General features: G+C 33.9%; 3 protein-coding genes across 16 annotated transcripts; 1 reads left to right on the plus strand and 2 right to left on the minus strand.

Moving 5' to 3' along the window:
• Positions 1-4,039: 4,039 nt before the first annotated feature.
• On the minus strand, positions 4,040-7,227 carry LOC110914134 (phospholipase D zeta 2-like). Of its 14 annotated transcripts, XR_004880959.1 has the most exons (11): positions 6,899-7,227; positions 6,674-6,751; positions 6,423-6,579; positions 5,893-6,090; positions 5,702-5,807; positions 5,458-5,587; positions 5,315-5,380; positions 5,025-5,221; positions 4,735-4,938; positions 4,219-4,305; positions 4,040-4,132 (listed from the first exon to the last, which is right to left on the minus strand). XR_004880959.1 is itself a non-coding variant. In XM_035983912.1 (9 exons), exons 2-6 carry the CDS (start codon positions 6,471-6,473, stop codon positions 5,367-5,369), a joined length of 495 nt encoding a protein of 164 aa, XP_035839805.1. In that variant the 5' UTR covers positions 6,474-6,579; positions 6,674-7,203; the 3' UTR covers positions 4,040-4,132; positions 4,219-4,305; positions 4,735-5,221; positions 5,315-5,366. The 14 variants fall into 14 exon arrangements, 2 of the variants coding, with proteins under 2 accessions (XP_035839805.1, XP_035839804.1); XR_004880952.1 differs by having other exon boundaries at positions 4,735-5,221; XR_004880953.1 differs by having other exon boundaries at positions 4,735-5,221; positions 6,423-6,594; positions 6,899-7,204.
• Positions 7,228-8,497: 1,270 nt separating this feature from the next.
• On the plus strand, positions 8,498-11,347 carry LOC110912374 (40S ribosomal protein S19-3). Its single transcript, XM_022157076.2, has 4 exons — positions 8,498-8,653; positions 10,038-10,128; positions 10,237-10,420; positions 11,096-11,347. The coding sequence occupies exons 1-4, from the start codon at positions 8,570-8,572 to the stop codon at positions 11,166-11,168; spliced, it is 432 nt and encodes a 143-aa protein (XP_022012768.1). The 5' UTR covers positions 8,498-8,569; the 3' UTR covers positions 11,169-11,347.
• A 163-nt stretch (positions 11,348-11,510) lies between these two features.
• Positions 11,511-14,036, minus strand: LOC110910260 (UDP-glycosyltransferase 83A1-like). The gene is made up of 2 exons (XM_022154954.2): positions 13,481-14,036; positions 11,511-12,543 (listed from the first exon to the last, which is right to left on the minus strand). The coding sequence occupies exons 1-2, from the start codon at positions 13,980-13,982 to the stop codon at positions 11,615-11,617; spliced, it is 1,431 nt and encodes a 476-aa protein (XP_022010646.2). The 5' UTR covers positions 13,983-14,036; the 3' UTR covers positions 11,511-11,614.
• Positions 14,037-26,791: the final 12,755 nt, after the last annotated feature.

Raw genomic sequence — 26,791 nt, forward strand, 5'->3', positions numbered from 1 at the left:
TTGCCAAATATCATTTTGAAGCTTATTACTTTTCAAAAAGCCAATGAGTCAATAAGTTGTTTCAAAAAGTTTAGCCAAACATGCCCTTAAACGAGTATAGACGAGAAGAAAGAATGGTGATCGCGAGGAAGATTTTCACAGATATCCAACCCACCAGCCTCATTAGTCATTAGCACTTGGCGTTAAACGTAGGTGGCCAGAGGCTCGAGGCTACTAGTTATTGGTTTGGCCAAAAGCTCGAACACGTTGGGCCTTAACGAGACTAAGACTGAGTCTGAAATAGAGCTCGTTTAGTTTTCGAGCCCGAGCAAGAGCCTGAAACACAAAGCTCGTCTAGGCTCGTGAGCCTAAGCGAACCCAAACAAAATTTTAGTTTTAATATATATATACTAGGCTATCACCCGAAAACTTCCCTTGTTAGGAAAAATTAATTTACAATAAACAAAAATACATAAACAACACTTTGAACATCTTTATTATCCTTTTTCCCTTCCCCACAACAAATTTTGAGTTCGGTTTCATAAGTATTCCAACTTTTCCTTAATATGTATTCAAAGTTTTCATGTAAAGCTAATTCCTTTTTATTTGATAATGAGATCTCAATATAAGAATGTTCTCTAAACCCGTACAAAATGTTTTATTGATTTATGTTTTTTTTTTAAATTATATTAGAATATGTTATTACTTGAATTTTCAACGAAATACATTAATAAAGAAATCATAATCAACGGTTTTTTTTTGAAATCATATGTATTTGGTTTTAGTTTTTCTTTTATAAAGATTCATCGATTTATGTTAAACAGAGTACTTTGACCAAGTTGATAAAAGTCTTAAATGTCAAGTGCGAGGATGATTAACTTAAATAAAAACAAAATAATTTGCTTTAAAATTAATAGAGTTATTCATAGATATCAAAACAAGATAAAGATCAAACAATAAACTCAACAAACAGAAATAATCAAAAAACCAATGTTTAAGATGTAAAAAAACATAAAAACTAATTTCAATTCTTAGAGATAGGAAGCTCAATCCTTTCTTGCTAACTTTCTCCAAATCCTTGTCGTTACTTGGAGTTGAAGAGTTGTAGAAGTCAACCAGTTTACGCTTGTTTATTTTATTGTTATCACAACTGGTATTCGCATCATCATTCTTAGCGCTTGCGATAGGAGTTAGACTTATGACATATTAATGAATGTTTCCTGCGACAAATGTAAAAAGTAAGTGACTAATAATAGAATGTTATAAACTATAAATATTAACGTATTGATATGAATCATTTAATTGTTATAAAAAAAGACCTCAGTAATCTTCATCTTTTTTTTGAGCTCATTAATAATTGACTCATCATCAGTCATGTTTGTAACAACATATACTTCATTAAAAATTAGTCAGATTATCACTTGTTATCTCAATTTTAAAAGCAAACATCTTTCCAATCAACTTGTTTAAATCCACGGAAAATCTAACTTCAAAAAAATTATGTAAATCATGAAATAATAGGATTTAATTAATAGAAGAAAAATGAAAAATTAATTCACAAATATATATAGGTCAAGTAAATACTATTTATTCATACAGGTGTTGTGTTTTTTTCAAGCAATTGATCCGCAGATTTAAGAACAACTTTTTCAATAATTTCATTAGCCAAAGGATGAAATAATATTATTGAAACATCATCACTAATGTCTTCCACTTCAACTTTTATCTTATATCTGGTTAAACTACATAAAAATAAATATATAAATAAAAGATATTAATAATTCATATATGATAATTTTAAAACTGAATGAACAGTGTAATATTATTATTAAATTAAAATTAGAATTAGAATTATTTAAAATTAGAATTAAGAGATGAGCAAATGGTATCGGGTATAGGTATTGGTCTTAAATTTACCAAACCGGTGTATTTTCGGTACCGGTTCTGCACAGGTATTCACCGGTTCTTACCCTCAAATACCGGTGTCGTACCAGTACCGTCCGGTACCGAACCGTACCATACTAGGTATATTCGGTACCGGTACCCACTTATAGGGATTTCAGTAACGGTATTTTCGGTACCGGTTGGTACCGAGCTCACAAATCCTGTAGCAACGCAGCAATGCAAGTAATTGCACCGTTTAGATTACTTTTCATACACACAGTAAGTAAACTGTTTTTCGTTTGAATGAGGTTTTATGTACACAACAACTTATTTTGCTTTCTTTTTTGTTTTCTTCTGTAATAAATGAATTGTAGCATGTAAAATTAACTTGGATATTTAGAATATTGATGAGCAAATCGTATCAAATCCTGTAAACGAACCGGTATCGTATCAGTACCAAATCATTTTCGGTACCAATTTGGTATCCACCTTTTGGCGTTTTCAGAATCGTTACTTTAGGTTTGACACCGGTCTAGCACCATACCTGTATTTATTGATTTTTACCTTCAAATACCATACCGTATTGTACCGAGCATTTTCGGTGCCGGTATCTAATTTCGATAATTTTCCAGATCGGTACTTTCGCTGCCGTTACCGGTACCGAGCTCATCCATATTTTAACGTGTTAGCACCGTAATAACTGAACTGAAAACAACCGAATTTCCAACGTGTAGGACGTGTGGGTCCTATTATTATATATTAGGTTATTTAAAATCGTTTTTTTATGACGGAGTGACTATTCTTACCACGCCATTTTATTTATGGTTTGATATTCGGTATCTGTTTGCCGTTGCTTACACGCCTTTTGTAGTCATTGGGTCCCGCCGCAACGCGCGGGCGGAAAATAACTAGTTATAATGATAAAAATTATAAAGTTTAGTAACTTATAATATATTCGACCAATTTAAAATAGATAAAGTTAAGTTCATAATACCTTGCAACCGGATATATAATCGTTTCATCGCAATCTTTATTTCTGCACACATAAAACAAATGGTCCTCTATGTCCACATGCTATAAAATATGGATCCGCCTTTGTTAAACATTTAGGACCCTCCATAAAGTACCAATTAAAATGCTTAATTATAGCCTTAATAGTACCAACTATCCCAACAGATCAAGGCTGTAAAAAAAATTAAAATAATAACAAAATGAATTTATATTAAATAATTTGGTACAAATCTATTATATAGATTAAGAAGAACCTTCATGATTTCCCAAACGTCACCAATGTTTCTGAAATGTGTTTTTGTGATGAATTCATCCATTGACATCTACAAAATTTCAAATAAATATATTTATTATATATAAATTGCACAAAAAAAATTATGAAGTAATAAAATAATAGATTACTCGAAGTTCAGACTCAAAATATGGAACTAGACCTTCTCAAAACAGCTTCAAAGAAATAATTTCGTTTCTGATATGTGAAGAAGAAAAAGTTTCACATATATATAAAGAAGTTTTAATTTAGTAAGTTGATTCATTAGAATTGTTATATTAGGAGATGATGAATTAAATGAAAAAACATTGATTATATTTATGGTTATTTTCGGAAACATTGATATTAGATATATAGTACCTTGTTAGAAGATTGTGAAGGTTAATAAAAAAAATTATGGCGTATTCTATACTAATCAAAAATAAAATATTTGCCTAACTAATATAACTAATATGTAATTGATTGATTTCTAAAAAAAACATTTAAAATAATATATAATAAATTGATTACCATGTAAATTATGGTGTACTATATAATAATAAAAATAAAAGATTTGCCTAACTAATATCTAATTGAGAAATTTAAATTAATCTGTATATATACATAAACTAGGTTATTGCCCGCGTGAAACGCGGGTTTCAACCAAAAACTGATTATTTAGGTTCAAAATATAATACTATGTAAAAACACATACATTGGAAGACAAAAAAAGAAGAAATTATTCAAATCCCGGAAAAAAACTTCTTTGTAGACAGATTCGTGGAATATACATTTTTTGTCCTTACTCACAATTCATAATGTTCAATTACTAAAGCAATACTGAAAATAATATGGGACCAAACATGCCAGGTCGGGTGTACTGTCAAACTGTTCAATTAAGAACTAACATGTTCAACCATACATATCCACATTTACGGGTCTTTTTATTACCATGCATCGCCTAAGAAGTCGAGGCTTATCATAAACTCCCATGCATTGATGTTCAAGCTGCAAAATTTCAAAATTAACTCTTGGATATTAAATAATTATATGTATATATTAATTTTTAAAAAGATAAAAAGTGAGGTATGTACCATATGGAAAAGGCATAAATGGCAACTTCTGCATTCGCCATGTATCCAGCAAGTAAGACCAGCACTGCGTTGTACCATAGATCTAAGCTGACAAAAGGGAACAATGAAGAAAGAGGGTGGTTATGTTTTTAGGTTTAAACAAAATTTAACTTTGGTGGTCAAACCGATTCGTTATAAGGATCAAAATATGTATTTGAAAGAAAAAGTTTTGACCACGAAAGTCAAAAGTATTTGTTCATCAGGTCTGTACTCAACATCATATAGAAATTGAATTTGATTTTTAGGGTCAAACTGTCTTCCTTTCAACATCAAATTGAGGCTTAAAAAATAACTCTAAAAACATTATGATGACTAACTGGAACCTCTAATGTAAATAATACAAAGATATATTTCTTTTTCAGTTTTCATGTTTAAAAGAAGTATCAAAACTGAATTTCTGAAGCAAGAAGTTTGACTTCAAAGTCAATATGACAATTCAAATGGAATAATTAATCATCAATATTATTCACTACTTACCAGACCATAACACCAGATGATATTGAAAGCTTCACAACATGAACCAAATCTTTAAATGCAGCAACTGTAAACCCTTTCCATGAATAAGGACACCAACCACAAAAAATGTAAATAAATTCTCCGATCACAAGAAACCAAGACGACGCCGACAACGCACACATCGCACCGGGCACCCCGAATCCTAATTTATAGACCAAAAGCCACCTACAAATACAATAATAATATCACCCTAAAATCATCTTATATCAACCATATATGTGTGTATCCACAGTGAGCATGTAACTCTCTACTTTCAGTAACGTATATGAGTATATGACAACTTCAATGTTGATTGATTATTCATTTTGTAGCTACCAAGACACTATTTAAAATAGACCATTTGAACAGCGTTGACCGCGCCTGACGCGGTTGACCAAGTTGGCCTACTCGCCAAACATCCCCCAATTGCATTAACATTATCACTTGAAGATCAAATTTGGGAGTTTTCCTGCCAAACATTAACATTATCACTTGAAGATCAAATGAAAAAAAAAAAATAAACAAAGAAATTATAATGTGCTTTTGTTCCATGATTTTTTACCTTTGCAGTTGCTAACCACAAATCTTTGTATGTGCTTTCAGCCACATGGTCTCTAATACAACTTATCTGAAACAAAATGAAGAGGCTTGATGGAAAAAAAAAGGTGTTTATTACCTTTTTTAAGTAGGTAAAATGGCACTAACCTCCACCATGAAGACCAAGATGTTCAGACCATAGAGAAAGCCGGAGACTATTAGCGAATTTCCCGGCACTCCAAGATTCTCCATTCATCGTTGATTCGGTAAATTCTCTATCTTCAATATGAACCCCAATCTGATGCAAAAATTTGTCTTAGCAAAAAGAGTTTTTTTTATTCAATATAACATTGTTTATTTTGAATTGTTAAAAAAACCACTATGACCGTAAAATGCAAATCTAAAATTGCACCTCAGAACCCCTATGCCCAAGCAAACTCCTGTCATTTATGTTGGATGATCCAATTAACGTGATACGGTCATCCACAATCATCACTTTACTATGCACATACACCTACCTGAAAAATAATAAAACATAAGATATTATCATTTCATTCTCACTTCATAAATTAATTACCTAACAACACAAAAACATTTCATTACCTGACTTGTAACAATGGGATCATCATCACCAAGTCTGCCATACGTCCTGAGGCCATAAAATAATATATAATCTTCTGTTTTAGGGCCAAGAAGTGCATTGAGATTGTGTAGTATCGAGTTGTGTCCTCTGGAAATGGTTCGGTACTGCCAATGCATTATAGCTTTCACTGTTGCAGCCCCACCATCATCTAGACGCCCCTGTTTATTCGTTACTTCTTTAAGCCAAAGTTCAAAATGGGTCGGGTCTGATAAAGCAACCGCAAACAATTTTTTGTATCCACTATATTTTATTTTACAAACTATTAGTGTGTTAACATATATACTTTGATATAGATTAAAATCACAACCTCTGTTTGACCTAGTGAGCCCTGCAATCGTATTATAACTTATTTTTTCACAAATAGAAGAAAAAAAAAAACCCTAAAAAACTATTCAACATGAGAATTGAAACAAACGTTATACAAATTTACTTTGATATAGATTAACAACATAGGCTACCAACAAAGGGGAACAACCTTGAGAAATCATACCTTATACCAACTCCATACTGCCGCCACACAATTGTTTAAAAGCTTAGCCATCCATCTTCAACTTTGATACCAAACAACCTACATTTTGAGCGTTTCATAGGCATATTCGGTCGATTTGAAAATAGGTACCGAAACAAAATCCTAATTCCTAAGACTCCTGCAACCAACAACTCTAAAATAATTAAAAAAAACAGTAAAATTAATCCAAATCCAAAATATGTAACACAATCTGCCAAGAAAACAAATCAAACCTCAAATCAGTCTGACATAAACCACAAATCAACCCTTGCAACACAAAAGTCCATTGAATGATGAACAAACGCTGAAAACTGAAATAATGGAAATAAAAAAAACCAAATGTCAAGATAGATACGATAGATGATCAACGAAAGGGCAAAACTCAACAAATCAACACTTCAGAATCGATGAAGAAAAGGATTGAGCGAAATTCAAAAGGGGATAATGTAAACAATCACCTGGTGGACGAATGATGAAATTGATGAGATGTTTTATACCAATAATCAATAACTTACACCAGAATATGCTCATGCTCAATGATTTTTGATGCGATTAGGGTTTGCGATGATGAATGATTGATGTCTTCGTTGAGATTCGGAGTGAAATGACTAGAAAAATAGATATCAAAATTAGGGTTTGTGCACAGGATCGATTGAAAGGGTAAGGAGCAGGAATCACCATTGAAAAGGTAAGGAGCAAGGTTTTGGATAATGCTTTGAACGATTTGGAAAGAATGAGAGAGAGAGTATAGAATAGCGTATGTGAGAAGCCAAATCAATCCTCCCCTATAAGTTATGCCACATGTCCTCCCCTATGAGCTATGCCACATGTATGCTTAGGTGGATGCTTATTTGGCTTAAACCATAGGGTGACATGTGTCCCCATGGTTTGCTTTATTAGAGATATAGATATTCTCTAAAATTGAAATATTAAATTAAAAATAAACATCGCATTGTTAAAAAAAGAAATGGTCCAAAGTAAATATACTGATAATTGTCTTTAACCATTAATGAATGATACCACTAATGCTTATACACAAAATTATGGTATACATCCTCATGATCTATTGATAAATGTCTTTAACCTTACACTGCCAACCAACAAAAAAAAACATCATAAACACTACTAACATGCCCACAAAAATATATCATACCAGTACCACAACAGTCATTACTGCATTTACACATAAACCTACACCATCAACGTCTAACCTTACCTGTTATGCCGCATTCACCGCATCCACATGTGTTAAGTCGAGCATATTTTATGAAGTTACATAAGTGAAATGCAATATGTCACCCGTATTAAGGTCATTCGCTTTCATGAAAAACGGCCAACTTTCAATCACATAACTAACACTTCTCCATTCTTCTGCCAACATTCTTCACGATGGTTTTCCCCTTCATATTCCTCACATTCATCCTCACATTCATCTGATGCTCCTTATTTGTTAGTCTGGCTCTCTTTACAACTTCTATAGGTAATCGCTGCATCCATATAAGAATCATCAAGTTGATCAACAGTATAAATGTTATAACATTAATATGAATCATTAGATAACAGAAATGCCATACCATACGATATTCTCCTTTGCGTGTGAATTCATACTTATCACTTTCTTCAACATCATTTGGACGTGCAACACGTTTTCCTTCCACGTCTATTATTTTCAACGCATTTCCACACCCTTTTTCCATTTTTGTTAACCTTATTATTACATATAAAAATTACATTTAGATTCATATATTTCATAAACTAATGTATAACAAAAATTTAAGATAAAATGCTGTTAGTTTATGGTTAACGTACCAAACGACTAGGAGTTCTCGGTCCAGTTGTTATTAGCTTTGGCTGGATGATAGAATCTTAAGACCGGCTTACTTCCAAAAATGTAATTAACCAACATTACCTTTAACAAAATCAGAATTTAGAAAATGTTCATTTAGGTTTGTTGGCCTAATATAGTCATATGGTTATTTGGTATGGTAGGCCCAATACTTACAATAACACTAGTCCCGGCCCATACGGCCCAAAGTGACCACCTATAAATACCAAAATCAAAACTTCGGAAGAAACCCTAGCTTATATATCTTTGTATACAGGTCGAAAGTGCCAACGCAGCAGCTACAATGGCGACGGCGAGAACTGTGAAGGATGTTTCCCCTCATGAATTCGTTAAGGGTTACGCCGCTCACCTCAAACGATCTGGAAAGGTATAATCGATCACATTTTCATTTCAATTTTTTCTAATTTTACCAGCCTTTTTTTTGAATCTATTAATCTGAAATCAGTTCTGTAATTGCTTATGTGTTTGCTTTTAATTGCGATTCGTGTTTGCTGAACTTTAGCTAGTGATTGAACAGATTATTGTATTTTGAGTTTGTTAACTTAGAACTGTATACTTCAATATACTTCAATGAGTACATACTTGTTTGATTCATTCTTGTTTGTTATGTTTGTGATATAATTAAATTTTGTTTGGTGAAGTTTAGCTTTTATTTGTATCGTTTTATGGCGATTTAGCTGTTCAATGGATAATTTTTATTTTGATATTACAAAATTAATATGCATAGTGAATTATGAAGTTAATATTTGGTGGTTTAAACATAATCTGACTTATATTCATACCTTTATGATTTATGCTTGCTGTTAGGGGAAAGAGCATAAAAGTTGTATCTCACTATCACAACCAGAAATTGTTGAATGTGGTTAAATAAATTTAACTTGAAAATATATATATATATATATATATATATATATATATATATATATATTAAAAATATTCAAGAAAAAGAAGATATGATTTTGGTTTTTTTAGTGTGTCATAGTCTTGCACTGTTGCAGTTCTTGGTTTTTTTATGTCAAGTTTTTAATGTTTGTATTATAAAGAACACAGCAGTTAAGTTACCTGTTTTAATTTTTCATTTTATGATTTGATGTATGTCATGTTTTTTTTAAGTTTTAAGGTTATAACTGGATCATTATGTTAATTGTATTTATAGTTTAAAAAAACGCTCGAGGCGTCCGTTTTGAGGTGCCCCTCGAGGCGGAATCGGTGATAAATCGTACATGAGGCGGCACCTCAGTGCCAGTTATTATACGTACGCCTCAGTGGTACGAGGCGTACGTTTCGTTTCGAGGCGGAACGGTAAATCAGAGGCGTACGGTTTTTAGACGGGATAAATTAGGGTTTTTTGGGCTGGACAAAGACGTACGATGCTTGTAGCTATGCGCAATCAAGAAAAAATAGGGTAGAACAGAGGTGTTGATGACGGCGACAAAAGAGTGATGTAACTTATTAGGGTTACTGAAGAAAATAACTACACCTTTATTTATTTCATTTACAAAAACTTACATAAACACCCTTAAACATTAAACTTTTATCATATTCAACCCAAAACTATTCTCCCAAGTCTATTTACACTAGGAAAGTTCTGTATTTTATGTTTTATAAGATACCTAGTTTTGTATATTTATTTTTCAATTCCGCCTTGGGCTTACGCCTCGGTTTGCCTCGAGGCTTACGCCTCGTGAGGCGAAGGGAAAACGCCTCGAAACTCGATTCTTTTTTTTAATCCGTGATTGTATTTTGCCTAGATGGAGCTTCCTGAATGGACTGATATTGTGAAGACTGCTACTTTTAAGGAACTTGCCCCCTATGACCCTGACTGGTATTATATTCGAGCTGGTAAGTTTTGTGCATGTCATTTAAAGTTCAAACTATGTTGAGTATGTTTATACCGACACTATTATTGAAAAAATTTTGCATACTTATACTGCTTTTGTTGTTGTGCAGCTTCTATTGCTAGGAAAATTTATCTGAGGGGTGGTATTGGTGTTGGTGCGTTCCAGAGAATCTATGGTGGGCGTAAGAGGAACGGTAGTGCTCCACCACATTTCTGCAAAAGCAGCGGTGGTATCATTCGTCATATCCTTCAACAACTGGAAACAATGAAAATCATTGATATGGATCCCAAGGGGTGAGTCTCCTTTTGTTTTGTCAAAGTATCTATGCAGTTATAGCGGTCCAAAATTGAATAGCGGTCAAGGTTCGCTATATGATATATAGGTTATAGCGGTGGTATAGCACTATAGCGGTGATATAACGGTAATTTTTATACCATGCATAATTTATGTATTTATATATATATATATATATGAAAAATATTGATAGTAATATCAAAATTCATAGTAATATCATTCCATTATGAAAAACCTGTTGCAAATTAAATACTAATAGTAACTTTGAAGTATTTAATTTAAGAATTAACACAATCAAACATCGTTACTGCTATAACCGCTATAGGCCATCGCGATAGCATTGCTATAGTATTGCTATAGCACCGCTATAGCGGTATTTAGCAATATTTAGCGCCGCTAATAGCGGAACCGCTATAAGCCACCGCTATTTGGACCGATACACACCCTGAGGTCCGCTAACCGCTATAGCACCGCTATTGACTGCTTATCAAAGTATATATAACAAACCGGTCACACACATGCACAAACGGGTCACACACATTCTTGAAGTTTTTTGGTTTCGTGAAACTAGCTCAAGTTTGGAGATTACTCGATGTTTAAATGAATATTACACAGAGTAAATCTATTTATGATGCGTGTGTTTATGCGTAAACTTTTGTTTGGTGTTGTTACAGAGGGAGAAGAATCACTTCAAGTGGTCGGCGGGACCTTGATCAAGTTGCTGGGCGAATTGTTGTTGCTGTTTGATTCCAGTCATATTTTTTTATGTTATGTAGCTTATACATTTAGCATGAAGGAACAAATTTTGGTTGTTTTTTGTTTGGTGCATTTGTGGATTTGGCTTTCTGTTTTGAATATCAGTACTTGTATGAGTTAATTCACTGTATTCATGTTTGAGTTAATTTAGAAGTTGGCTTCATGTGAAATCTATTTTAAAGATCTTTTTCTGTAGTGTTTATAAACTGTGCCGGTAAAGGTTATAAAAGCTCTTTTAAAGTCATCCGACGTAGGTTTTATCGGTCACGGCAGCATGTCATGAAATTCAATATCTTGCCAAAACTAAACAAATTGGTGGGTTCGGTATGAAAATTAGGTCTGTAAAAGGACATTGTTTATAAAGTAATGGTACCCAAAACAAGTGGTTTTCTTAACTGGTCATAATACAAACAGTTTATTAGCTTTGGCCTATTATCCTACAGACCCAATTGTATCTTCGTAACGTTCTCACCATCACCATCTTTCTCCTGCGTCCACTTAACGAAGCGTTTAAAGTTCTTGCACGATGGGCCATCTTCTCTAATACTGTCCGCAACCTTTTCCTTGAGATCGAGCGCCCTTGTTTTGAACTCTCTATTGTTGATCAGCTGATCTATTTTACCCATGATTTCATGTCTCCCGATAACACCATTTTCATCCTTTTCAAACCCCAGCCCGTTCATCCAGACGTCACAAATGTACGTCCGGTTAAGCAACTGATCAGCAAAATAAGGCCAACAAAGAAAAGGCACCCCACGGCTCACACCTTCTAGAGTAGAGTTCCAGCCACAGTGGCTCAAGAAGCAAGCAATAGAAGGATGAGCTAGCACTGCTTGTTGAGGAGCCCAGCTCACTATCTTCCCACGAGTGCCTATTCGGTCCATATACCCATCTGGGTACATATCACACGTCTCCTTGGTTAACCCTGGTCGCACGACCCACAAGAACGGCCTATTGGTAAGTTCAAGACCAAGTGCCAGTTCTTGAAACTGAGTTTGGTTGAAGATTGTGAAGCTACCAAACGCCACATACACGACTGAGCACGCTGGTTGCTGATCAAGCCATTCGAGACAAGTCATGTCTTCGTTCCAGAAGTGGCCTGCTTGCTTTGCTAGCCGGTTACTTGCCAAAAGAGGACCGATTGCCACCAGATTGGGAAACAGGTTGAATGTTGCAGACTCCAGTGCGATTGTTGAGTTGCAAAGTAGCCACTGTGCTGCTTTGGCGGCTTCGACAGCTATTAGTGCAAATTGAAAAAGGGCTTTTATTGTCGGTACACTGCCCATACAGGTCCATCCAAACTCTGTAGATCTCATGGATGGCATGGTTGGTGACAGCTGAAATGTGTTCTGATGTAAAGGAACTCCTGTAAGAAACACGGTTCCATAAGTAAGCTGATATAGTGATAATGGTGAATCATAGTTCCAAAACTAGAGGTGATAAAACGGGCGGGTTGGTACTAGTTAAAATGAGCAAACTCTATGTGGGTCAAAACAGGTCTTGTTGGGGTGATGTACACACACTCTTTTGGTTGTTAGGTAAGTCTGTAAACACACTGAAAACATGAACGGGGAACGGATGGACACAAACACTTAAATGAATGAATTTTTTTTTTTCATGGTCGTTAGTTAAGAATTATGAATGTGGTCGTGTGAGTTTATGTATGTTATTTAATCTTTAAATGAAACATAAATGAAAGGAAACAAACGAAAAAAGGGACGTGTTCTTGTTCGTTCATCTATTGATTACCCGAGGCTTAATACTAAAACCTGTCTGGATTGATGCATGATGGGCCAAAAGTATTACTAATCACTAATAAATTAAGTTTTAAAAGATACGAACAAACGTAAATGAACAGACATAGAAAAACGTAAATAAGCGAGCACAAACGAACATAAACGAACGTTTATGAACCGTTTGATTACAGGGTTATTGATTCACAAATCACAACTATTGACCCATTCAACCCGTTTCATTTTTATCTAATTTTCCATAACCAACCCATTATGGATAAAATTTACCTAAATTGACTCGTTTTCATATAAGTGGGTTGAAATTTACGCATTTAACTAATTTAACAGGGTTGCAAACAAGTTGATATGTTATTAAGTTTGAGCATAAAAAATGAGTTCAAAATATATAACAAGCGCTTACAAGAGCTTGGCTCGAGCTGTTATTGAGTTTTGTTGAGCCTTTAGCTTTTGAGCCGAGCTTGATCTTAGCCTAATGTCAATGTGCCAAGCTCAAGCTCAGCCCGGCTCTCATGCAACACTACTTTAATCAAAACTACTTTGTTTTCTTACCTTCGTTGTCAATGATCCCATCATTAATCAACTTCTGAAGGCTCAGTAATGCAGAGAATGCTGCAGCAGGGGCAGACCAGAACATAACTCGTTGAATTCTCAACTTCTCGGCAACATGTATGGCCCATGGCATGCCCGCATCCGCAATAACACAACTGATCTTATCGTCATCTGTTTTGTTAATCGTTTCTATGAGCTCTTCCAGCTTTCCAGGCATGACTTGGTGCATGGCTTCACATGACCGAACAAAGTCATTTCTGTCCTCCCATGGTTCCATCCCATCTGGGATTGAGACCATATGCATCAAAGGACCAAAACTGCCCCTTTCCAACCATGTCTTCGTCACGAGTTTGTGGTTCACCTCCGTGTTCACAAATGTGACCTTCGTTCCATGCACGATCAAACACTGTGCTAGCTCCAGTAAAGGAATCACATGACCTTGTGCTATGTAAGGTATAACTAGGACGTGTGTTATTCCGGTGTTGTTATTTTGATTTTCCATTTTAGAGATCTTAGCAAGTGATATTGTTGTCTAGGTTGCATGTTTCCATATTATTATTTGCCTACTTATAGTAAAGAACATATGCATTAAGCTAAACTTTGGCCTGCAGGCTTCATTTTCCTTGACATCTGTAATCTTTAAAAATTATTGAAGATGACAATGGCTACAAGACATTCTTGATGTGGACTATGTTGTTTCACAGGCCTCTCTGTGCCTAGTTTATAACAAGATTCCATGCTTTTTATCTAGATATAATCACAAACATAATCATTTTCTTGGATGTGTAGTCATGTTAGAAATAAATGATACGTAGGCATGTCAGGAATCATCACTCAATAATGACTTAAAACCATGGGCGAAGCTTTTAAGGGGTGGGAGGGGGGTTTCGCTCAGTAGCGAAGAGTATGTAGTTTTGGTATAGAAATTTTTGGACATATACGTTTTTGACCCCCGGTTTTATAGAAATTTTTAGGTCCGATTTCCGCCCCCGGTCGGAAGTCTCAACCTTAATGTGATACGAAACATCATAATGTGTATCGATTTATGTACGTATTATTATCGGCGTATAGAATGAATATACGACAGGTTTAGTTAAGTAAAGTAGATACGTGACCAAAGTTTTACTTATCTCATGATTATATATGTGAATCTGTTCTAACATGACCGTAGAGGTATAAGAGCACCTCCAATGTTGAGGTTGGAGTGCCGTCCAAAACCAGATCCAAATTCTAATCGCGAGGAAACCGTTGGAGGTGATAAGTAGGACTTGTCCAGTTTGCTTCACCGGACGGGTCCGGTCATGACAATGTGGCCCCGTTAATTTTTAAACCAACTAGTTATAAAAACTGTCGTCGTATTGCGACAAACTTATGTAGAAAAAAAAACACTAAAAATAACCGAAAGAAAATAAAAAAAAACACTAAAAAAAGAAAATGTAGAAAAAAAAAAACACTAAAAAATAAAAGAAAATGTAGAAAAAAAAGAAAATGTAGAAAAAAAAAAACACTAAAAAGAAATCACTACGAGCGCATTGCACACGGATCCGCTGGCAAGAATAAAAAGAAAATGTAGAAAAAAAAAACACTAAAAAATAACCGAAAGAAAATAAAAAAAAGTTGTATGGTAATGATGTTGTTCAGATGAAACCCGTGGTCAGAGCTGAGCAAATAGTACTGGGTACCGGTACCAAATTTCCTGAACCGAAAGATCCTAAGTACCAATTCGGTACTGACTTTTGGCGTTCCTGATACCGGTTCACTACCGTTTTTACCTTCATACACCGGTACCGTAACCGGTATTTTCGGTACCAGTACCGATTCGGTATCGGTTGGCGCCGAGCTCATCTCTACCTCTGAAACTAAAAAAAATCATTAAAATTTGAAGAAAATCAACAAAAAAGTTGTACGGTACCGTTGTTGTTCGTATGGTACCCGTGATCAGGGATGAGCAAATGGTACCGGGTAATAGTACCGAATTTCCCGAACTAAAAGATTTTCAAACTCAATCCGGTACCGACTTTTGACGTTTTTTGTACCATGCTGGTGCCGGTTTTTACCTTCTTGTACTGATAACGGACCAAACTGTACCGGTATTTTCGATACCAGTACTAGTTGACACCAAGCTTATCCAACTTAAAAAGTAAAGAAAATAACTATTATTATTAGGTTAAAATAATAAGTATTATTATAACATTAAATACACTATTCATTAGATTGTGTTTTTAATATACATTGTACTGATAACGGACCAAACTGTACCGGTATTTTCAATACCAGTACCTGTTAACACCAAGCTTATCCAACTTAAAAAGTAAAGAAAATAACTATTATTATTAGGTTAAAATAATAAGTATTATTATAACTACACACACACACACACATATATATATAGAAAGTATAATGTACTTCACGCCTTAACATACATTAACGTACTTCATGAAATATATAACATGCGTAATTATTTTTTTGACCAAAATAACGTGCGTGATTTTGAATCCCATGCGTGATTATGTGGTCCCATGCGTGATTATATGTTCCATGCGTGATTATATCCCTGATCCAACGGTTACCATTGTCTCCTACGTGAAGTATGATAAGCTGTGAAGTATGTTAACCTTTCTCTCTCTCTCTCTCTCTCTCTCTCTCTCTCTCTCTCTATATATATATATATATATATATATAGGCGAAGGATATATAGAAAACTTATTTGTATTGAGAAAACCTAGTAAACTACATAAGGACAATTGATCAACAAGATCTAATGGTTGATATTATTTGATGAGATTTTGATTTAAATTTAATAGGTTGTTGTTGATAAGTGGGTTGAGGGGTGTTTTACTCAATAAACATTACAAGCAAGTACTTGATATATAATAAAAAATGTTGCATATCCCTATACAATCTACATACACAATATCCACCATTAAAAACCACCAACCCCTCTCTATCAACATCACCTCTCTCTTCTCACCTCTCACCTCTCTCTCTCTTCCCACCTTCCATTTTCTCTTTCTTTTTCAAGTTCTGATACAACCGAAGATGAAGATCAAAGGAAATTTTCTTGGGTTTCTTTGAAATTAATTTATTGAAGGTTATAATCATGGTTGGAGTGGCTAATCGATTCATACGAACACCGTTTGGAGCAGGCTTTGATCTTCTACATTTGAAGCATCGATCGAAGGGTGATTATAGAGAGAGAAAGTTGCTGCCATAGAGAAAGAACCTACCTGTGAAATGATGCAGATAAAAAGTCAAAATTTGGGGAGTCTTCAAGTTCAGGGCATAATTAGGTGGAAGGTAACTTGTGTTAGTTATGTTACTACTATTTTAGTAGATTAAAAATACTGGACTGTAACTTGGGATCTTTGCTAATACATGCAACACTACTTTGAACATCTGATACATGGTTATCCATGTAACAGATGTTCAAAGTAGTGTTGCATGTATTAGGAATATAAAGTGTCGTACAATCTAACAATATTACATCATTTATGGAATAAAACTAAATGAAGGTGTTAGAAGATCTTGATATGTAATTTGTGCCATAATCCCACCATTTAAAAAATTAACATGTATTACGATTGTCAAATGTAACTTGTGTTGCGTTTAACTTTCTAATATACCACATAAACAGATGGAAAAATAAAATTTATAAGGGTGCAAACACTTCAAATATAACTTGTGTTACGTGTAGATTCCTGATATAACACAATGAAAAAAAAATAGTAAAACTGATGCTTCCTAATATAACACATAAACAGATGGAAAAAGGGAAATTTATAAGGGTGCAAACACTTCAAAATAATTGATTCTATTACATAGTCCAGACATGTAAAAGATCACACTTTTGTTTTGCGCCTTTTTGACTGAAAAACTTGCTTGATCACCAAAAGTTTTATACATGGCAAAAAGAGGATTGAACTGCTTGTCAATATTAAGGGTGTAACGTGTATACATGTCAACAATAAAACCGAAAGTTTTATCTGTAGAAAAGTAGACATTTTAGAGGTTAAAAAACACATTAACACGTGTATCTCAGGTCGTAGGCCAGAGTCTCTAACATAAGGGTGTAACGTGTATATCATGAGTATAAATATGTTACGACTTATGTAAGACATGTAACACCATGTATGCAAAAGTATGTTACATGAGTTACACATACATGTAACATGTGTAACCTGGATTTACATGTGTTATCCTCTGGTATAGAATATGCAACGACTCTATGTAACATGTGTAACCTGGATATACAGTAATTATAAACCAGATTAACACAAAATGTTGGTCGCATCATCCCTTTTGTCCAGGTGTGTAACATCGAAAAACAAAGTTCACACCTAGCTGGTCGTTACATATTTAACAATGGGTTGACAGAAAATGTAACATATGTAACAAAATAAAGGAACAAATAGATTGTATATATTATAAAAAACACATTACAATCAAACTTAAACTTAACATAAGTGTTTTATATGAACTTAAATATATAAAAATATCCAAAAACTATCATAAGTTAACAAAAATCTAACTATGCTTCGCTTCTTGATAACCATCTTCATCTTGAGCACAAAACATCCATTCACGTATGAACAAAACAAGTACATCACTATTAATCTCCTGTAGTTAAACTTATTAAAATGCTATGTAACATGTGTACATGTGTAAAGTTTTGCTGTAACACATATAACAACTATATGTAATATGTGTAACGTGGCTATACATGTGTTACCTATCTAGTGTAACACACATTACAAACATGTGTTACATATGTGCAGCCCCTTTGTGTCCAAAAAAGGGGTTGGGGGTAACTATAAGTAACATGTGTAACGTTGATACTACATATAAGTAACTTTTTTTGTTTGTAAAATAAACGAGATATTCCGAATAAATTATGAAGTTTCTAAAGGTAATGGAAATGTGTTATACAAGTGAAGTCCATCTAAAAACATTTCCGCATTTAAAATCACTATTACGTTAAGTATATATGTGTAACACCCTGTAACAACATATATTACCTCGAAGTGTAACACATGTTACAAGATATTGGACAAACAGTTTAGAAGGCAACTGGCAGAAATGTAACATACGTAGCTAATTATGCCAGCAAAAAAACATGGCTTTTTATTTGGAAAATAAACGAGATCATAAAAAGTATATCCCCCTCCCAAATAAAATCCAACTAAAAACAATCATGAACTCCAAATCGATGAACAAAGAGTTTAAAAATTCAACATTAATCTTCGTAAAAGAAATATCATTGTACTTTGAAGAGAGAAATTAGGCACACACAAATTTCTTCCTGGTCTTGATTTTAAAAAATTGAAATAAACAAACTAAGCTTTGATTTTCAATCTATCAAACATCATAAAGAGTATAAATCTAAACAAAATACATACATAACAAAAGAAAGATCTTTAAACTTGTTTCTCTCTCACACACTTGTGCGTGTGTTCTTGTTGTCAAGATGAACACGATGAAGATTATAGTTTCTCTCTAAAAAATTTAGCTTTCTCTCTCTAAAAACAGAAACAAAGATGTAATAAGAGCAACACCTTACCACTTTTCTTTGAGAGCTTCGATGGCGGCTTCGATCTTCAGATCTGGTGGCTTTAAAAGAAAGGGATGAGTACATGAACACATGGTGGCTTCGATCTTCAGATCTCGTGGCTTCGATGGTGGCTTTGATGAAAGGGTGATGTTTCTCACTCTAAAACATCAGTTCTCTCTCTAATATCTAATGAATTATTTTCAAAATGGCTGGATGAAAAGAGATATATGAGAGAGAGAGAGAGAGATGTGACATAAAGAAAAAGATGGGATGGGGAAGAGTGAGGTGATAGGTTGAACAAACTGACCAAATTGCCCTTTATACATGTGTTTTTAATAGATGATGTGGATGAATCCTGTCCCCACAATCCAAGTTTCCCAAGTTTTCTCAATTATAGGGGTTTTCTTCATATACTTATATATATATATATATATATATATATATATATATATATATATATATATAGGGTAGGGATATAGTAAAAAGTGTCTAAAATGTGAGAAGGGTAAGAAGTGTTTTAAACCATTCGATATATGATCTAATGGTTGAGATCAATAGGGTATAAAAATGTAAATTGTGTTTTAATTAGAAGGACCTTATGTAAAATTGAAGGGTAATAGTGACTTTTCCAACGTTTCAAATATGTTAACCGTTTCAAAACCCCCATCAATCTCATAAAAATCAGCGAATTTATGGTAACCGTTTCAAAACCCCCACCAATCTCCTAAAAATCAGCGAATTCCTCGTACAGAATAAATTCTCCGATTTCCTTCACAACAACTTTTATAACACTATAAGAACAGTATATTACATGATAAAACACTATAGGAAGATATAACACTATCTGTTTACTGTAAGACACTATACATAAATAAAACACTGTTGATGGGGATAAAACACTATGAAAAGGAACAGTATATTACATGATAAAACACAATAGGAAGATATAACATTATCTGTTTACTGTAAGACATTATACAGAATAAAACACTATTTATGGGGATAAAACACTATGAAAGGAACAGTATATTACATGATAAAACACTATAGAAAGATATAACACTATCTGTTTACTGTAAGACACTATATAGAATAAAACACTATTGATGGGGATAAAACACTATGAAAAGGAGATTAAAGATGGCCTGTACATAATATAACACTATTGACTGGGGAAATATAACACTAAAACAAGAACTTACCGTAAACAATTAAATGTATAGAACAATTCGAATTCGCCTGATATATCTCATCGCCAGTTTTTGGCAGTTATCTTTGGAAATCAATTAATTGATAATTATGGAAAATTACTAATACACCCTTTTGAATTAATTAAGATAAAGGACACTTGTCATTCCTAAATTATTTCTTACACTTCTCACAAAAGTCTCACTTTGTACATGATCCTCTACCTATATATATATATAGGGAGCCGCTAGAATGAAAACCACTCCGAGTTGTAAGAACCGCGAGAACTACACCCCACGGGTGGGCGTTCACCATGATTTTTTTTTTTTACAACTAGATGTGTGTATTATAAACACAACCGTAAAAAAAAAATTTTAAACGCCGCGGCCGAGGGGGTAGTTTTTTACACCACAAGTTTGGTGAAAAAAAAGAAAAAAGAAAAAAAAATTAAAAACACCAAACTTGTGGTGTAAAAACTACCCCCTCGGCCGCGGCGTTTAATTTTTTTTTTACGGCTGTGTTTATAATACACACATCTAGTTGTAAAAAAAAATCATGGTGAACGCCCACCCGTGGGGTGTAGTTCTCGCGGTTCTTACAACTCGAGGTGGTTCTCATTCTAGCAGCCCCATATATATATATATATATATATATATATATATATATATATATATATATATATATATATATATATATATATAGGTAAAGTGTAAAATACAAATGCGCTTATCGTACGATACGTACGCGATCATCCCATCCGTTCGATCAGGTGCGGATCTGGTGCGAATTCAATACATATCGCATGTGAAAAAATGGTTAGCATGGGGTAGTGTGAAAAATGGCATGGGGTGTGTAGATGGACAAAATCGCATGTGCAAGATTGAATATCGCATGTGAAAAATGGCAGCATGGGGTAATGTGAAAAATGGCATGGGGTGTGTAGAATCGCATGTGGAAGATTGAATATCGCATGTGAAAAAATGGCTAGCATGGGGTAATGTGAAAAATGGCATGGGGTGTGTAGATGGAGAAAATCGCATGTGGAAGATTGAATTCGCACAGTTCGTACAGTTCGCATGGAGGTATGAAATCGCATGTGAGATGAAGATCTAACGGCTGTGGTTATCGCGTACGTAATGTACGATAAGCCCTATTGTACGTTAACCGGCCTATATATATATATATATATATATATATATATATATATATATATATATAGTGCCGCTAAAATGAAAACCACCCCCAGTTGCGAGAACCGCGAGAACCACTCTCCACCAATGAGATAATGATAACCAAAAGGGTAATATAGTCATTTAATCAAAACCATAAAATCATTTCTCTCTGCTCATTAAAGTCTCTTTTTAAAGTCTTTTCAATCTCTCTCTCTTTAATTTCTATCTCTTCACATTTTTCTCTTCTTTTTTTTTTATTTTGTAAAAAAGTTTTTGTACAAAAAAATTGCAAACAAGTTTTTGTAAAAAAAAAGTTTAAAACCGTAAAAAAAGTTTTCGTAAAAAATGTAAAAAACTTTAAAAACGTGTGTAAAAAAAGGTTAGAACCGTAAAAAATGTTTCCGTATAAATTTTTGTCTTTTGTAAAAAAAAATTATGAAAAAAAATTTTGTAAAAAAATTTTGGTAAAAAAGTTTTTGTAAAAAAAAGTTTAAAACCGTAAAAAACGTTTTCGTAAAAAAAAACGTAAAAAAGTTTAAAAAACGTGTGTGTACAAAAAGTTTTTGTAGAATAAAATGTTAAAACCGTAAATAAATTTTCGTATAAATTTTTATTCTTTATTAAAAATTTTTGTAAAAAAAATTCTAAAAAAGTTTTTTTGAAAAAAGTTTTTTGTAAAAAGAAAGTTTAAACCGTAAAAAAAGTTTTCGGAAAAAAAAGTTTAAAACCGTAAAAAAAGTTTAAAAACGTGTGTGTAAAAAAACGACCCTTAAATACGGGGAGAAAAAACAGGGCGTAAAAAACAGCTCGTAAAAAACCGGGTGATAAAACAAAGCGTAAATACTGGGCGTGAATACGGGGGCGTAAAACCGGGCGTAAAAAAACCGGCGTGTAAAACCGGGCGTAAAAACGTCGCGGAAAACCGGGGCGTAAAAAACGGGACGTAAAAAACGGTGTGTTAAAACGGGGCGTAAAAAACGGCCCGTTAAAAAAACGACGCGTGGAAAAGCCGGGCGTAAAAACGGCGTGCAAAAACCGGCACGCAAAAAAATTGTTTTGTTAAAAAATCTGAATTTAAAATGGTTTTTAATAAAAAAAATTCTATTTAAAAAAAACAACTAATATAATAATACAAAAAAAGTAATAAAAAAACAATAAAGGCAAAAAGACAAAAATGAGTAAATTTACTAAACTAACTTTTTGGATTAAAATATTAAAGACATAACAAGAAAAAAAGTATTTAATACTAGTTTAATTACTTTTAATCTCATCCATCCATTTTGAAGATCTAATGGTTGAAAAGTGGTTCTCTCGGTTCTTACAACTGGGGGTGGTTTTCATTTTAGCGGTCACCTATATATATATAGGGTCAGGATTTAGGGAAAACAGTGAAAAATGTGAGAACGATTTTTGTGTTGACATGTGGCATTGATGCTAAATTACACTAAGGGTAATATTGTTAAAAACCCACTCACATGAACTGGGTGTTCAAATAAAACGCCATAAAAACACCCAATTCAGAAAAGCGCCATGAAAATACTCAGTTGAAAACGCCATAAAACACCCAGTTCAGAAAAACACCATAAAAATACCTGGTTAAAAACGCCATAAAACACCCAATTCAGAAAAACACCATGAAAAACTCAGATGAAAACGCCATATAACACTCAGTTCTAAAAAACGTCATGAAAATACCTAGTTAAAACGCCATAAAAACACCTAGTTTAGAAAAACGTCATGAAAATACCTAGTCTAAAACGCCATAAAACACTTAGTTCAGAAAAACGCAATAAAAAACCCAGTTCATTTTTTTCGAACGGAATATGTCACACCCCAACCGATGGCGGAATCATCGGGATGTGGCATGATGCGAATAAGTTGCTCAAGAGAATCCATAATGACTAATTATGACAACATTTAATAAGGTTCAATTTCCCATACAATAAAACAAATAACCTCACAAAATCGTTACGAAATTCAGTAGTTTCTCAAGCAACAAAACAAGACATAACTTGCAATTTATTTTAGGCGGGTTTCTAGACTCCTAGATCATTTCTAGCAGTAAATCCATCAACCTGTTACATACGTTAAAATAAAGGTCAATACAATAATGTATAGGTGAGTACACAAGTTTGCACAAATATAGTAGTAAAGCGTTTACGCATAACCAGCATGTAACACGTAAAGGGGCGAATCAAGTAAGCTATCGACAATGATACAAGCTAACCAATATGACTGCGAGGTAGAGTATGCGCGATACGTGTTCACCGTAGTGAGCACGTAAAGTAAGTAATCCTTAACAACCTCTGAATAAACAGGTGCTGAGTCCAAACTATAGTACTATCGTTGCTCAGGGTGGTAGGGCAAGTCATCACTGCGTAAACATAGCAAACAACCATTCAACTATTCACGTATAACATGTGAGAGCGGTTAGCGTTTTAAAAGAGTTTAAGTGTTGTGTGCATTGTGTTTTGATAGAGAACGTATGTAACACCCAAAAGTGTGTTAAGAGAAAAAGGGTTCGAGTATACTCACAATGCGTGCTTAACAGTTAAACACGGTCTGGATGGAGTGGAGGTAGCGCCAGATCAGCCTGCGTACGGGAACAGAAGTTCATAAGTGTCACACCCCGATATTTCCACGTATTACCGGTGGGCCCGGTGGGGAGTATCGTGACGTAGTTGATATCATCATAGTCAAACAACACAATTTAATGCACAACAGAAGCAAAAGATAATTATATTACAAACCGAATGAGAATATCAAAGTATTACAAACGGTATGTAAAAGATCCACTGGCGGATCAAATAAAAGAAAAACTGTTCAACAGACTTTAGGCATCTAGAACTGGCAAGATTCCTTATTAACGCCCTGAGCTCCCAGCCAATTACGTACAGTACCTGTCACTTAACCTTTTTGGAAAATACGTCAGTTTACACTGGTAAATACACTTTAACTTACTCATTTTGAAAATGTTTAAAAAAATTGATTTGAATGCACAAGGCACAAAAATTCTTTTATAACTTGGGAACAATTTTATTAATAAAAATCTTGTATCCGATTTACATGTTTGTCCAACATTTAGGGCCGGTGATTATACAAGCCGGTCAAGATTAATAGACACACCACAAATAAAATCTCACAAGAAGACACCCTTACGAGTGAGTATATCTTTTACATATGCAACAGTAGGTGTTCTGCCTACACCTTGTGCTTACGTTGTGGCCATTCACTTTTTAAAATGCGCCAAGGATATCCAGGACACGGTCATTAACCCCCAATCTTATTTGTTATCAAGCAATACAGATTAAAACGGGATTATGCAATTTAATCATCTCCGATTAAAAGGTTTCTACACCTGACCAAGCGGTATTTTTATAATACCGTATCCCAAGCCCGTATAAGGGAAAATAAGTTAAAAGTATTTACCTGAGCTAGCAATGAAATTTATACTTAGCCGTATATTCTAATCAGCAAGCACAAGTACTTCTACTGGGGCTCTCAATCTGGAACAAAGGTTTTATTAACCTATTAGATTCCTAACGGATCTTATTTAAGTTGAAACTTAGACCGGTTAGTTTTAAGGAAAGGTTTACGGTTCAAAATGCAAGATTAAGCGTAGACCGGATTAGAATGTGATTTAGATCCGACAAGTTGGAGACTTTTATAATATGGGTAAACTAAACACATTCTGGATTTTGAAGTGAAAATGATAAGGTTTGACCCGTTTCGGTTATTTTATGCAACTAGTTACATAAACCGTACCGAACGTGAAAAATGCGTAACGGGTAACCATAAGAGTCATATACAGGTTTCCTAAGTTAATATGCCTTAAATATGTTGTGATATCAGTAAGATACCATCCGTTATGCCCAAAACGAATTTAAAACCAATTTATGCTCCGTAGGGGTATTTTGGTCATTTTAAAGGTTATAAGAGAGTTTAAATATTAATCTGAGTTTCAGGTCTGATATAATCAGTAAAAATACTTAAGTTAATAAGTTATAACAGTAGGATATTACCTATATGTAAATTTTATTATTTATAACCAAACTATGCACCGAAGGGGCATTTTGGTAATTTCACATAGGGCTTAAAGGTCAAAACCGAAAATATGAGTTTAAAACTTTTGTTTACTGTTAAAGTATATAAATTTACTAAAAATATCAGTAGGTATCAAGTCCTATATATTTAAAATAAGTTTTATACATACTATGCACTTAAAACGCGTAAAATGACGGTTTTAAGCGATTTCCGGGTTTTTAAAGAAAAGTTGATATTTTTATCATTACAGAAAGCTTAAAATATTTTATTTATCATATAAAATCAGTAGCAAAAGGTTTGGGGTCAAAATGTTTTGTAAAACTCAATTTATAAGTCAAAAGGGCAAAACCGGCAATTACCGAATCAAAGCTAGAACCCTATGTTATGCTCAGCCTAAAAATAAATAAAAATCTTTAAAAATCCCAAAATATTATTTTATATCAGTAGGTAAAAAGTTTGGTTTCAAAAATTGGGTTTAGATAGGCTTTATGCTAATTACGCCGTTTAATTAATAAAAAGCTTTCTATTTACGCTATTGAGCATAACTCCTAATCTAGACCTCAAACTGATGTCAAATTTTAAGGACAAGTTTATAAATCAGTAATAAAGATTATTGTCCTCTCATATTTTTAAAATTCTCGTTTTAGGGTCAAAAGGGCATAACGGTCAATAATTAGGCATATAACGGAAAATGTAATGAACAGGATAACTAAGGATCCAAGTTGTATAACCTCAGAGGGTTATACTAACCTATAATATGGTCCTAAAGGAATCCTAAGGCATATCTAAACCAATCTAAATCGGGTCAGAACTGAAAGTCAAAGCAAAAGTCAACTTTTGCGACTTTCGGCTCCGAACCGAGCCTATACTTAGAATTGTCGGATTGAACATGCTTAAACATGTTCTTATATTAATTACCAAGTTATTTAAGTGAGAAAACTGATTTTTATGGCTTTTAATTTCATAGTTATGAATTTTATTTAAAACCTAACCTGTTTGACTTTTATTTGACCCGACAATTAAACTAAGTAGACGTGGTAATTAGGAGGTGCCCTTTTGAGGGTTAATCACCTACCTAATTACGGTCACGTAGCCACGTTCATTACGAACCATGGCTCAACCATTTAAAAGTCAAAGCGTTTATCGAAACGTTTGACCTTTCGGCTATAACCGCTAAACAATTAAACTAAGCACGAAAGGGGACTTACAAAAGGTCCTATGGACAAAAGGAGGTTCTCAAAAAGGCTCAAGATCCTCTAGAAACCAGAGAGCAAAACAGAAATGAATGAAGGTGCAAGTGAAAGCTAAGAACAAAGGGGTATTTATAGGTTTTTGAGGACCGTTAGGATCGTTCCTCGA

The sequence above is a fragment of the Helianthus annuus genome, chromosome 15 (genome assembly GCF_002127325.2).
Source record: "Helianthus annuus cultivar XRQ/B chromosome 15, HanXRQr2.0-SUNRISE, whole genome shotgun sequence".
Classification (NCBI taxonomy): Eukaryota; Viridiplantae; Streptophyta; class Magnoliopsida; order Asterales; family Asteraceae; genus Helianthus; species Helianthus annuus.